This window comes from Eucyclogobius newberryi, unplaced genomic scaffold, assembly GCF_026437365.1.
Source record: "Eucyclogobius newberryi isolate DKJ021-1_F unplaced genomic scaffold, fEucNew1.0.hap1 SCAF_16, whole genome shotgun sequence".
NCBI lineage: Eukaryota > Metazoa > Chordata > Actinopteri > Gobiiformes > Gobiidae > Eucyclogobius > Eucyclogobius newberryi.
In genome coordinates, this window is record NW_027315790.1 from 3,536,422 (window position 1) to 3,551,421 (window position 15,000).

At 42.1% G+C, this 15,000-nt stretch overlaps 1 protein-coding gene across 1 annotated transcript in view; it reads right to left on the reverse strand.

Annotated features, from left to right (window-relative positions):
* Positions 1-15,000, reverse strand: part of calcr (calcitonin receptor) — a 72,743-nt gene that overhangs the window by 3,464 nt on the left and 54,279 nt on the right. Inside the window, exons 14-15 of the mRNA XM_072447306.1 lie at positions 12,297-12,515; positions 10,204-10,245 (exon numbers count right to left, since the gene is read on the reverse strand). Of these exons, the coding sequence (XP_072303407.1) occupies positions 10,204-10,245; positions 12,297-12,515 (261 nt within the window). The remainder of the gene's footprint in view (positions 1-10,203; positions 10,246-12,296; positions 12,516-15,000) is intronic.

Below are 15,000 nucleotides of genomic sequence, written 5' to 3' on the forward strand. Positions count from 1 at the left end.
AATGTATATCACAGTGTATATCACAGTGTATATCACAGTGTATATCACAAGGTATATCACAGTGTATATCACAGTGTATATCACAATGTATATCACAATGTATATCACAGTGTATATCACAATGTATATCACAGTGTATATCACAATGTATATCACAATGTATATCACAGTGTATATCACAGTGTATATCACAATGTATATAGCAATGTATATCACAGTGTATATCACAATGTATATCACAATGTATATCACAATGTATATCACAGTGTATATCACAATGTATATCACAATGTATATCACAGTGTATATCACAATGTATATCACAATGTATATCACAGTGTATATCACAGTGTATATCACAGTGTATATCACAGTGTATATCACAGTGTATATCACAATGTATATCACAATGTATATCACAGTGTATATCACAGTGTATATCACAATGTATATCACAGTGTATATCACAATGTATATCACAGTGTATATCACAATGTATATCACAATGTATATCACAGTGTATATCACAATGTATATCACAATGTATATCACAATGTATATCACAATGTATATCACAATGTATATCACAGTGTATATCACAGTGTATATCACAATGTATATCACAATGTATATCACAATGTATATCACAGTGTATATCACAGTGTATATCACAGTGTATATCACAGTGTATATCACAATGTATATCACAGTGTATATCACAATGTATATCACAATGTATATCACAGTGTATATCACAATGTATATCACAATGTATATCACAATGTATATCACAGTGTATATCACAATGTATATCACAGTGTATATCACAATGTATATCACAGTGTATATCACAGTGTATATCACAGTGTATATCACAATGTATATCACAGTGTATATCACAGTGTATATCACAATGTATATCACAATGTATATCACAGTGTATATCACAATGTATATCACAGTGTATATCACAGTGTATATCACAATGTATATCACAGTGTATATCACAATGTATATCACAATGTATATCACAGTGTATATCACAGTGTATATCACAATGTAGAGCGCAGCCATGTATCACTCCTCACACACTTCTGTCAGAGAAGATGTAAAGCAGGTGGAGTAAACATCACGATGAGGTGTGATTTTGGGCCTTACAAAAATAAATTGATTTGATTTGATTTGATTTGATGAGGTGAATAAACACAATGGTGAATATTTCATGCATTTTAATTCAAAAATGATTGATATTGGGTTGACATTGCAGCACTTGGTCTGAAATCACTGGCATCAGAATGGAAAAGCAGAGAGAATTTAGATATTTAAGTATTTTTGTTTTGGTGATTGAACTAAAATAAGCCAAAAGCCCAAAAAAGACAATTGAGAGTTCCCTATGTTAAATAAATACTTAACAATGTTTTAGACCAAGAGAATCCAATAGAATTTTCTTCTTTCAGATTTATTCCAAAAGTGCCATGAAAGAATGTCCTAGTTCTTTTCATGTCACCCAGACTGGAAAATCTCCATTCTCCTGATCCTACACATGGAGACAGTGTGGTGCTGGTCTAGTATTATCCTTTATGGTGCAGTGAACTACTTACACTCCATGTTTGCCTCTGTGGTCTTTACTAGTTCCTCTACATTTGTACAAATGTGACGTCCGACTGTCCGGGCCGAGCAGCAGGTCCTGCAGTGTCCTGCAGTGTCCTCCTGTGTCCTCCTGTGTCCTCCTGTGACAAGGCTCCATTGTGGGGGCTGTGCCTATATTCATCCACAGTGATCTAATGATATGAAGTATGACACTAATTGTTCTAATGAGCTCGCGGAGTGGTCAGTGCTGGTCTGGACGTGGGGGCAGCGTGGACAGCTCACATTTACAGCGCCGTGCTTCACGTCCCAAACACAACATGGAAGTTGTTTGTCTCGCTGTCCGAACTCCACAATGGGGCTAGTGACGGAACAAGGCAGGTCTGTGCAGTTTGGCCCTTCCACTCCAGGAGCAGCGTGGGGCATGCTCACTCCGGGGGCCCCTGGAGGACTCCGGGCCTCCACTTTGTGAAAGGCAGGCTCCTACAGCTCGTGGTGACACTGCAGACATGGGGGGTTTTGTCCTGAAGCACGGTGCTGTGATCTGACACATGTCCCACACGGAGGCGGCGCACAGGCCTGACACGGGCCCTGTGATCCGGGCCCTGTGACCCGGGCCCTGTGATCGGGGCCGCTCATGTAGAAGCTGATGACCCACTTTCCCAGCGTGGCCCAGGCAGCTTCAGCAGAGCCTCAGTAACTGCTCCATTTCTAACGCCTGTCGCTCGACACAACTCCAAAGTTCAAGGTCCAGTGAGTTCCATCACTGAGTCTCCAGCCACGCCCACGTCCTCCTCATGAGTCATGACTCATGAGTCATGACTCATGAGTCATGAGTCACATCTGCTGCAGCTGCACAAAAACTCTGCAGAAAATGAAATGTGAAACGTGAACTCCTGATTCTGATCCAAACTATAGACAAATGAAACCCGTCTGTAAATAACTGTTTTTAACACATTTGCAAACATTAGGATCAAACTGAAGCAGACACAGAAAACGAGAAAGAAAAGAAGAAAAAGAGTAAGAAACAAGTCGGTGTGAAACCCTGTTTCATTGTATACTATTGTACACAGAGTACGATACCATTGTACACAGAGTACGATACCATTGTACACAGAGTACGATACCATTGTACACAGAGTACGATACCATTGTACACAGAGTACGATACCATTGTACACAGAGTACGATACCATTGTACACAGAGTACGATACGATTGTACACAGAGTACGATACCATTGTACACAGAGTACGATACCATTGTACACAGAGTACGATACCATTGTACACAGAGTACGATACCATTGTACACAGAGTACGATACCATTGTACACAGAGTACGATACCATTGTACACAGAGTACGATACCATTGTACACAGAATACGTTACAAAAGCTGAGTTTCCAGACTCGATTTGCAGATTCAGAACTCGTGGATGAGAGTGGAAACATCCTGACGATACAACAGATTTATTTCTACAAGAGTCAATATTGTCAATATTTTTTACATGTTTCCATTTATATTTGTCCCATTTTCTATCTTTAAATTCAAAGTAAAATTCAGTGTTTGCATTTTGTAAATATATTTCAGTCTAGTCCTGGATACGTCAGCTCTGTCCATGTACTTTTGTACATTCCACAGGTATCCATCTAGTATTTCCACTGTTGGAGTTTCACATCCTCTGTTGAGGACGCTCCACGCTGCATCATTGATTTCAGTTTTGTTTGAACATTAACAGCGAGTATTTCCACATGAATAATAAGTACTTTGGTTGTATAAAATATTGTGACATATTTTTCCAACCAAATTCTTTCCAGACATGAGGTTTGTGTTTTTCCATTGGGATGTTCAAGAACGTTCTCATTTTACAGCTTAAGGTTTCACTTATAACACAGTTTCCTTCATTTTAAAACATCAAACCCAAACTCCAATTAAGTCATTATTTAAAAATTAAAAATACAATACAAATAAATATTATGAATTAAATGTAAACAAGGCTAAACTCACTTTGTGCAGTAAACGTAACTACTGTACGTAACTACTGTACATAACTGCTGTACATGACTACTGTACATACCTACTGTACATAACTACTGTACATAACTACTGTACATACCTACTGTACATAACTACTGTACATAACTACTGTACATTACTGTACATAACTACTGTACATACCTACTGTACATAACTACTGTACATAACTACTGTACATAACTACTGTACATAACTACTGTACATTACTGTACATAACTACTGTACATAACTACTGTACATAACTACTGTACATAACTACTGTACATTACTGTACATAACTACTGTACATTACTGTATATAACTACTGTACATAACTACTGTACATACCTACTGTACATAACTACTGTACATAACTACTGTACATTACTGTATATAACTACTGTACATAACTACTGTACATAACTACTGTACATACCTACTGTACATAACTACTGTACATAACTACTGTATAACTACTGTATAACTACTGTACATAACTACTGTATAACTACTGTATAACTACTGTACATAACTACTGTACAACTACTGTACATAACTACTGTACATAACTACTGTACATTACTGTACATAACTACTGTATAACTACTGTACATAACTACTGTACATTACTGTACATAACTACTGTACATACCTACTGTATAACTACTGTACATTACTGTACATAACTACTGTACATAACTACTCTACAACTACTGTACATAACTACTGTACATAACTACTGTACATTACTGTACATAACTACTGTACATAACTACTCTACAACTACTGTACATAACTACTGTACATAAGTACTGTATAACTACTGCATTACTACTGTACATAACTACTGTACATAACTACTATACATAACTTTAACCCTTCATAAACACATAAACAGCTTCTGGTCATAAATGTTTACAACAGCAAAGTGACTCGTTCCTCACATCCATCACAACCACCACAGGCTCTGTCGTTCTCTATCGTTCTCCTTATCTGTCTCTCTCTCTCTCTCTCTCTCTCTCTCTCTCTCTCTCTCTCCCTCTCTGTCTCTCTGACTCTCTCTCTCTCTCATCTGCACCCGGTCCACCTCAGTGGACCGGGTGCAGATGGGTGCAGATGGGTGCAGATGGGTGCAGATAGGCACCTTTTACCTGACATGACCTGGGCAGGTTTAAATGACCAGAATTCTCACTGGGATAGGCTCCAGTCACCCGCGACCCTGAAAGGGAACAAGTGGTAGAAAATGGATGGATGGATAGTCTGGGGTAAAAGTCCCAATTGGTCCATTTTCAAATTTTGTCCGAATGTAATTTTCACAATTTTTCTGAATGGTAATCATTATCTCATTATGTACAGTATTTCACTGTTGGGCTCATGCCAAGAATATGCCAAGAATGTCAAAGTGGATCCATTGTGGAATTCTTCCACTAAAGTGAATCTTTTTATTGTTCCCTACGTTGATCCTCAGCGTTGCAGGACGCAGCAGAGCCTGTTCCACGTTCTTCTCTCTCAGGTGGGATTTCACCGGATGAAAAGCTTTGCCTTTTTTGACCACTTGCACTGGTCACTCTTTGGTCTTTGAAGAAAGAGACTTGGAGCTTGGTTGGCCCGAGGCGTGACTGAAGTTGTGGAAATTCAGTATAGTAGGGCTTGGTTTGTGGCCGGCTTGGGAGCCTGGGAGTGATGTGCACGGTGAAACTCCAGGTCTCCATAGACCTGACCCCTTTGGTTTGTGAGACCGAGAGAGACCTCTCGCTCCGGGTCTTCTCCACCGCCATGTCCGACCCGGCGCCATGTCCGACCCGGCGCCATGTCCGACCCGGCGCTGGAGCTGGAGAGGGTGCGAGATCGTGGAGCTGGAGCTGGGGGGCCTGTGCTTGTGCACACAAGGGCCGGCACCAATGCAGCCAGCCTGTATTGCCAGCCTTTTTTCTTCTTGTTTTCTATGACATTTTCCCATAACTTATGGGAATATATTAATGTCCAACACAGTCCCACCCGAATGAATCCACTTATTACCATCATTATGATGCCATGACTCATTTAGAGGGAAACGCAGCACAACCAGGCGTCGTGTCACCTTGACATTGACATTTTTATTAGAGTACAATACAGTACAGTTCAACTAATAGGCAATAACATAGTCAAGTGCAACAGAGTTATATTAATATTCTTCTTCTATCCATTTCTGGTCCACAAACTTTGAGCTTTAAGAAAAACAAAACAAAACAGTGTGTTCACTAAACAAAGCAGTTTCACCGTGACGATAAAGACACATAACTATTCACTGTAAATAAAAGAAAGAAAACAAATAATATAGAACATAGACTAAGGCAATTTAATATTAACAAAAATAAAATTCAAAACATACATACACATTTTATAAAAAATAAAATGCATTATATGCACACTCACCAAAGACAATATCCATCCTCCTTTTTTTCCTCTAGAAGACTTCAATGACTCTCAGTCTTTCTGTGCCTTTTATTTCCACCAATAAGTTCTTTTCCATCGACATGGAGGCTAATGCTGGAAGCCCAGTCTGTCCAGTGGCATTTCTGGAATACGTTTTGATTGGCTTTAAGGCCGAGAATGACAGAAGCCGTGGACACAGGGATAGTCACGGTTGTACATGTGTAGAGAGCCCCATGTCCTCGTTTTTCTGCACAAGGAAATCAAGAAGCTCAGAGGGACTTTTCCTCTCAAAATCAGTCAGAGCACACGTTACAGTCAGTTCTGTTTTTAGCGTCGAGTGTTCTGTGACTCTGTTAAACTCAAAATCATCCACGTGTGCATTAAATCCATCAGCCATAAGCACAGTCATGATCAATCTTCATGTTCCAGTAAGTGGTTAAACAGCTCCTCTAGGGCAACTCTCCTTTCAAAGACTGCAATGACCAATCTAGATGTTTATTTCTACCTCGTTGGTGCAACCTTAGGAAGACGACGCTTGCAGATGTCGTCCAGCAGATGCGTGTGCTCAGGGGATTGTGAGAAAAATGTTGCAAAGTCATTGAGGTTGACAAAGAAGACCTTGCATTCTTTAAGCTTTGAGGCTCCTTGAGTCAGTACTAAATTTAGTCGATGTGCATAGCAGTGAATGAATAAGGCGATCGGTGTCCTCTCCTTAACTTTAGCTTGCATCCCATTGAGTCCAGATGCCATGACTGCTGCGCCATCACAACACTGTGCCACTACTTTATCCAGACTACATCCATTTTCCTCCAAGAAACAGAAAATAAGATCGGCAATGTCATCAGCTCGCTTGGCGCTTGTCACATCTTCAAATCGGATCGGATCAATCGCTCCTTGACTCCTGTGTTCGACACATAATGCAGGACGAGTGAGAGCTGTGCTGCGTTTCCCACATCTGTCGTCTCGTCCACCATAACAGCAACAAAGGGGCTTTTTTAATCTCCATTTTGATCTCTTCTCACTTCAACAGGAGCATAAATTAGGTCATTTTGTATTGTGCCTGACGTCCCAATGAACACTGTGTGAGTGGACAAGTGGTTTGGTAAATGTATGTGGCTTTCAGAAAGAAAAGAAAGAAGCTAGCTCCACGTAGTGTGGAGTCTGTTTACCGAAAAACACGACACAATCAATGATTTTTCTTCACCTTTTCATTGTGCAGCTCCGTTGCCCTGCGCGCTTGTTCATTGAGCTGTAAATCCAATCCAAGCACCATTGCTTGTAAGTGCCCAGCCATACGTTGGTGTCTTGGTGCTGCCTTGGTTAGACAACTCAAGTGTGCAAAGCAAAGTAACAGACTTTGCAGCGTCGGCGTCGGACACTCGTCGGACACTCGTCGGACACTCTTCTTACAATGTCTAACTTTTCTTGAAAAGTTTGTCTTGAAAACAGCGATATAATTATATCCTCGACCAAATCCATATCTTTTCCTCCTTCCACATTGTGGGTTGAAAAAACAGCTTAGTAATACACGGATTAATTTGTTTATCAAATTCAGTTTCCTCGTTCAGAGTTTCTGATTTTCTGCATAGCCCCGCCCATAGGACCTGCTTCTCAATATTGGTGATCCAATCAAAAGACGTGCACGTGATGCACCTGCTGCACCTGATGGTGGTTGACACATCCTTTTCATTTCCATTCACTTTAAGCTACAAACACCAGCTCTGTGGAGTCTGAAGGTCAGAGGGCAGATGAAGGTCAGAGGGTAGATGAAGGTCAGAGGGCAGATGAAGGTCAGAGGGCAGATGAAGGTCAGAGGGCAGATGAAGGTCAGAGGGCAGATTTTAGATCGCTGGCAACACATGACGGCTGAAGATGATTGGATAAAAGATCTAACATAAAGACCTGCCCTCCAAATCTGAACCTGGGGCAGAAGCAGTGCAACCAAGAGGAAAGCCATGAAAGGAACTCTGGGGAATCATTTAATACATATTTGTGGGAAAATGTATTAAATATATATCTATTCTGATGTCGGTGTAATCCCTCATTGGTCCAGGCGTGTTCCATAGTAGAAAAAGCTTCGGTTGTTTCATCTGGACTCAGTTAGAAAAAATAGACGTTTCGACTCTCATCCAAGAGTCATTGTCAATAAAAGAATTTAGATCGAGAACTCCGATATTAATACTGTTCTGTGGTAAGACCCGCCCATTGGGAGGAGCCTTCCTGAAGTAGAAAGAGTTGTTTGTTTCAACAGAAACTCCCCCCTTGTATCTACCGAGCCTATTCAGAATCTTAATGGGCTATTAGAATCCTCTTTGTCTTTGTGAGACCCTGGCTCAACCACCCTGAGTACCTGATTAGCATCTAAATGTCCTTGTCCTGGTCCTCTACCTTTCCAGGGGTTCAGTATACCATTATAGATACCAGGAATGTAGTTTACTCGATCCAATGCAGTGAAGAAAGCTGTAAAGAACGTTACATAGGTGAGACGAAACAGCCTCTACACAAGAGGCTCTATCAGCACAGAAGAAATACTAGTTCAGGACCTCAGAGCGCCGTGCATCTCCATCTTGAAGCCTCTAATCACTCGTTTGAAGACGGTGAGTTGAAGGTTTTAAGCAGGAGAAAAGATGGTTTGAAAGAGGAGTCAAGGAAGCTATTTTTGTTAAAAAAGAAAGACCTTCTTTAAACAGAAATGGAGGGCTAAGATTCAATCTTCCTGGTATCTATAATGGAATACTGAACCCCTGGAAAGGTAGAGGACCAGGACAAGGACATTTAGATGCTAATCAGGTACTCAGGGTGGTTGAGCCAGGGTCTCACAAAGACAAAGAGGATTCTAATAGCCCATTAAGATTCTGAATAGGCTCGGTAGATACAAGGGGGGAGTTTCTGTTGAAACAAACAACTCTTTCTACTTCAGGAAGGCTCCGCCCAATGGGCGGGTCTTACCACAGAACAGTATTAATATCGGAGTTCTCGATCTAAATTCTTTTATTGACAATGACTCTTGGATGAGAGTCGAAACGTCTATTTTTTCTAACTGAATCCAGATGACTACAACTGAAGCTTTTTCTACTATCTATTCTGATGATGTTCAGGCCAGCAGAGAAGGCCTTGCTGGCCCTGACGGCCCATCACTAATGGATTAGGTCTGGGAGTATTTGTTGAGAAGCATTACAAATAAATCCACTCTGCAGAACGTAAGAATAAAGAACATTATACACAGAGTTTAGGTCTTACCAAACTCATTTTTATTCTTATTATTAGAGAAGAAGAAAAAAAAAATCTAAAGTGAGGGTGAGAGCCACTATGGAAACCCCAAGGTCAAGGTGGGAAACACCTCCAAAGGTGGTGGAGAACGACCGAGCCAAACGTCCTCTGGGACGTCCAGATACAGACAGAACCAACCGGACATTCTGCACGTCCGCCCCGCACATCTATCTTTGCATTCAATCTACATTCAATTCCTCATTAGACTTGTTGGATTGTAATAAAACAACTTAAAGCAGTTTAGTGTGATTCATTTGAATATATTATTAGTTGAAGTAGCAGGTTGATTCATTTGTAAAAATGTCTCATTGCTCAGGTGCAGATCCAAGGCTGTCGCCAGTTAAAACCCAAATTAAGTTACATTGCAATACACAACCTATTTGTTAGGCCTGGACATGGGACATGTTGGGTTGAAAAATAGATTCCGTGATGTGGAACCCTCCCAGGCCTCTGTAGAGGACCCACCTGCGCAGGGTGAGGAGGGATTTCATGTTTTTCTTTAATTACATATCTATTTTTATTATACATTTTAGTTGAATTCAAAGTCAGAGTTCTGAAGGATTTATTTTCTCAGATTTCTTTATGAATTAACCACAACTCAATTTGTATACAATCTCTCTTAGTGAAACGTTCTGTTAAGTCTGTTCCAGAACGTGTGACGACACAGTCCTGATCTGGGTGGTGTTTTGGCTTGTTACAGCGGAGCTGCTGGTGCCGTGTGACAGCTGCTTTCACGGGTCACGGGAGCACACTGCATGTTTGGATGGACACGTCGGTCGGGAGAAAAGGTTGTTAGCTGATGCAGAGCTGGGGCAGGAACAGCTCGACCTTTGCAAAAGCACCTGCCCTTTAGCTGGGGCAGGACAGGACCATTACAGAGAAACATGATCCCAGAGTCACGTCATGTCACTCACCTCTCCATTAAAGAAGCAGAAGATTGTGGCCACCAGCAGACCCTGAGGAAAACAAAACTATTAGAGTCATAATTGGACCCAAAATTTGATACAATATATATCACACGTTGATATGAGCCTATATGTCATTTGTATCATAATATACTCTTGGTTTTCTTGTAACTAAAGCTTGGACTTCACACTACACTGTGATTGGTTACCTCTTTCAGTCAGATGGGGGAGGGAAGCAGACCAGATGTGTAATAACATCATTATAGTGTCATTAAGCCCACTCGTAGATGTACCGACATAACACACTCATAACAATATGAAAAGTATGTGTATGCAGAGTGTTCTGACAAAGAACGCAACAGATGAAAACCGCGTCGGTCTAGAAATGATGAACTCAAAAGTCTGAAACTATGGTGAGTTGTTCATGTGTATAATCAGCATGTAATAACTAATAATAACTTATTCATCCTGCATTTATAAAAATGATTTTTATTGCTCAAAATGAGCTTTACAAATGGGATCAGGTGTCTCTAAAGTAACTCTTCATCTAAATTGTATTTATTCCTTGACAGAATTATACAGTACATCAAGAAAATATTTAAATACAGACCTGAGGCAGTATTTAATGGCAAAGGTGCTTCAACAAAGTAATGAGCAAAGGCTGTGAATACAGATGCTTTTTATTTTTGATAAATGTGTAATGAATTCAAACAACCCTCTTTTAAATTGTAATAATTGGGTATTGTTGTAGACGTTTGAGGAGAATAATGATTTTAATAAATTTTGGAATGAGGCAAAATGTGAAAAAAAGTGAAGCAATGTAAGTATTTTCTGACGTTAGGATGTAGGACTTTAGGATGTAGGACTTTAGGATGTAGGACTTTAGGATGTAGGACTTTAGGATGTAGGACTTTAGGATGTCACCAGTCCACCTAATTCCTTTCCAGAACCATTGAGCCCAATATACGAGCTGTTTACCCATTTTAAATTGAAAGATTGTGCCACAAAGCAGGGCCCTCGCTCTTATGGGCCCTCGCTCTTATGGGCCCTCACCCGCAATAATACAATCCCCAAAACCTCGGTACCGTGCCTTGCCTCCAAAGTCAGAAGCAAGTGCCTCATTCCAAAAAGACGGCTAATGGAACAGGCTTCAGAGGGAATGAGACACAATACAGTCGACACACAAATAAATCACACACGGGGACGCGACGGTCACATATGTCCTGGGGGTTGGACATAACCTAAATCGATGCTATACAGCGGTCCTTCTCAAAGAGTGTGGCGGTGGAGGCTGGACTAAAGCATACGTGTCTGCCCCAAAACACAGTGATGTTACAGGATTGTATTGGAAAGTAATGTTTTTTGCCCATATTAAACCAAATTCAGTTGTAGTCAGACTATAACAAGAGTCCGCCGAGCACTCTCGTTAAAAAACAAACCAAATCGACATATTTCTTACAACTCCTACAGTCTAATATGTAGCTGATGTGCTGGTAATAATTCAGATATAGATAATAAGTCAGATTGAAGACGTGTTGTTCTGGTTTATGATTCATATCTCTGTTATTAGGGATTCATCTAAATGAAACAAAAATAGGCACAACGTTCGACGTCTTCTGTGTCGGTATAAATAAACAAAAGGGAAAGTGTCTTTTTACAATAGCTTCAGAAATTGGTGCCATCATTCAACGTGAGTTGAAAGGATTTCCAGCCATAAGATTCATAAGATTCATATGACATGTTTGTGGAGCCAAGCTCTAACACATAATGAGAAACATTTGTGATTTCTTCAGAAACAGTAGATCTGTCATTACATCGACCCTTGCCAACATCAACATCATCATGACATCATCTGATTCTAGAATGTGAATGTAACATATTACCACTTAAAATGATGAAGCTTTTTAGACATCCATAGTTTTGTCTTTTTTTAAAAGGATTTTTGGCCCATAGGCTTTATCAGACAGGACAGCGTGGGGTAATGGGGTCTGACGGGACTGGCAACAAGAGGAAGGAATCAGGAGGAAATGCAGTCTTCTTCTTGATCGATTGTATTTTTCACGTATTCTTACAGAGAAAGCATGAGGGGGCGTGGCTCTTACCTGGTAGTGCATGAGGATGTGCATGATGTACTCGTACACCTCCCCAGCCACGCGGTTCTCTGGTCTCCAGGGAATGATGACGAACTGGATGCCCAGCAGAGGCACCAGGATGAGCGTGGCCCTCACCGCCTTCATGTACATGTTGGACTCAGCGCGGTGTGTGTCCCGGAGCTTTGTCACCAGCACCCGAATGATGTTCAGGAGGAAGAAGAGATTCACCTGCCCACAAGACCACCATGTGAGACCACCATGTGAGACAACCATGTGAGACAACCATGTGAGACAACCATGTGAGACAACCATGTGAGACAACCATGTGAGACAACCATGTGAGACAACCATGTGAGTGCAGCACCAGGGGTCACAAGACCACCATGTGAGTGCAGTACCAGGGGTCACAAGACCACCATGTGAGACCACCATGTGAGACCACCATGTGAGACAACCATGTGAGACAACCATGTGAGACAACCATGTGAGTGCAGTACCAGGGGTCACAAGACCACCATGTGAGACCACCATGTGAGACCACCATGTGAGACCACCATGTGAGTGCAGTACCAGGGGTCACAAGACCACCATGTGAGACCACCATGTGAGACAACCATGTGAGACAACCATGTGAGACAACCATGTGAGTGCAGTACCAGGGGTCACAAGACCACCATGTGAGTGCAGTACCAGGGGTCACAAGACCACCATGTGAGACCACCATGTGAGACCACCATGTGAGACCACCATGTGAGTGCAGTACCAGGGGTCACAAGACCACCATGTGAGACCACCATGTGAGACCACCATGTGAGACCACCATGTGAGTGCAGTACCAGGGGTCACAAGACCACCATGTGAGACCACCATGTGAGACCACCATGTGAGACCACCATGTGAGTGCAGTACCAGGGGTCACAAGACCACCATGTGAGTGCAGTACCAGGGGTCACAAGACCACCATGTGAGACCACCATGTGAGACCACCATGTGAGACCACCATGTGAGTGCAGTACCAGGGGTCAGGGATGTGATCGGCGACATTATTGAATTGTGATCAGATTTGATAAAACAGTGTTGTAATATTGACCTGAGAATAGTATAAAATGCATTGAAACTAGACATAATTTACTTTAGAGTAGGTCATATTTTTATTTGTGCCACTTCTTGAACACATTTAAAGGTGCCATAACGTGCTTTTTTTCACGTTTGGTAGTCTATCCTAAGTGTATCATTGATAATAATAAGGGTTGTGCAACACCCTTAACATAATAGTTAAGAAATATCACCCAGACCTTGGACCCCCTCACCAACCCGGAAATGCAGACGGCTTGGTTTGATATTCGCCCCCACCCTTGTGAAGAGCCATCTGGCTCCCCCGCCCAACCCGTGACGTAGTCTCAGAGCGTGTGTGTGCCCCGCCCACCCGTGACGTAGTCTCAGAGCGTGTGTGCCCCGCCCAACCCGTGACGTAGTCTCAGAGCGTGTGTGTGCCCCGCCCACCCGTGACGTAGTCTCAGAGCGTGTGTGCCCCGCCCAACCCGTGACGTAGTCTCAGAGCGCGTGTGTGCCCCGCCCAACCCGTGACGTAGTCTCAGAGCGTGTGTGTGCCCCGCCCACCCGTGACGTAGTCTCAGAGCGTGTGTGCCCCGCCCAACCCGTGACGTAGTCTCAGAGCGCGTGTGTGCCCCGCCCACCCGTGACGTAGCCCCACAGCTGTCTGCTCCGCTCTGCGCCGCTCCGCGCCAGTGAGTGAGAAACGATAGAACTTCAGATCAACACTACTTTGAGCCAAAATAAATCTGGTGTTTATTCTACAGCGTGTGCAGAACAGATATATCTATAGATCTATAGATGGACATAAGTCTTATGTCCATCGCGCTCTTATTTCCTGGTTTTTCGGTATCGGATAGAACTTCTCTCTGTTTATTTTCCCGGTTGCTGCATCGACTGCCACATAAACCTTCACCATTGTGATAATAGTAAAGAGAGCGATATCATTAATGAAGTTTTGGGCCTCTTTGAGCCGTGTTTCATTGTAAATCGAAGCAGAAAAACTCCGGGGCTTGTATTGGGAGACGAGCCTGCAGCAGCGCGGAGCCGGGGGGAAGGGGGCGGGAGGCGGTCGGTTGAGGGGGGATGGTGACGCGGTCTGTGGTTATGACGCGGTCCTGTGAACACCCCTCGTCAGTTTGGAGATTGGAGGAAAGGAGATAGTCTGTAATATAGCTAAACACTGCGGGAATCAATCAAAAAAACACTCTGGGACATATATGAAGCACAAATAGCAATGTAAGACGGTTAAAAGCTCTGAAAAGTCGATTTTGCATTTTATGGGACCTTTAAGATCATTTAGATATTGTTAAAGAGGAGGTAAAATGCTAAATCAACTTTGTGGAGATTTCTACCATGTCATAATGTTGTCTCCTCATCAAAAACATGTTTAAGTTGTTTTAAGTGTGATTGATGCATGTTTGGGTGATCTTAGCTCTCTCGGGCACCGTTCTTATCAGCTTCTTATTGAATATGTTTCCAGGCAGAAAGTGCATTTGGAAAAGTGGCTAGAGTTTGTTTTTGGTGGTTTTTGGTGATAGGCCACAACGGACAAAGTGTGCTTTGTTTGTTTTCAAAGATTTTTTTGGCTTTAGGCCTTGACAGGATTGTAAGGGAGAAAAGCGAGACTGGGGAATGTCATGCAGTCAATTCTTGAGAG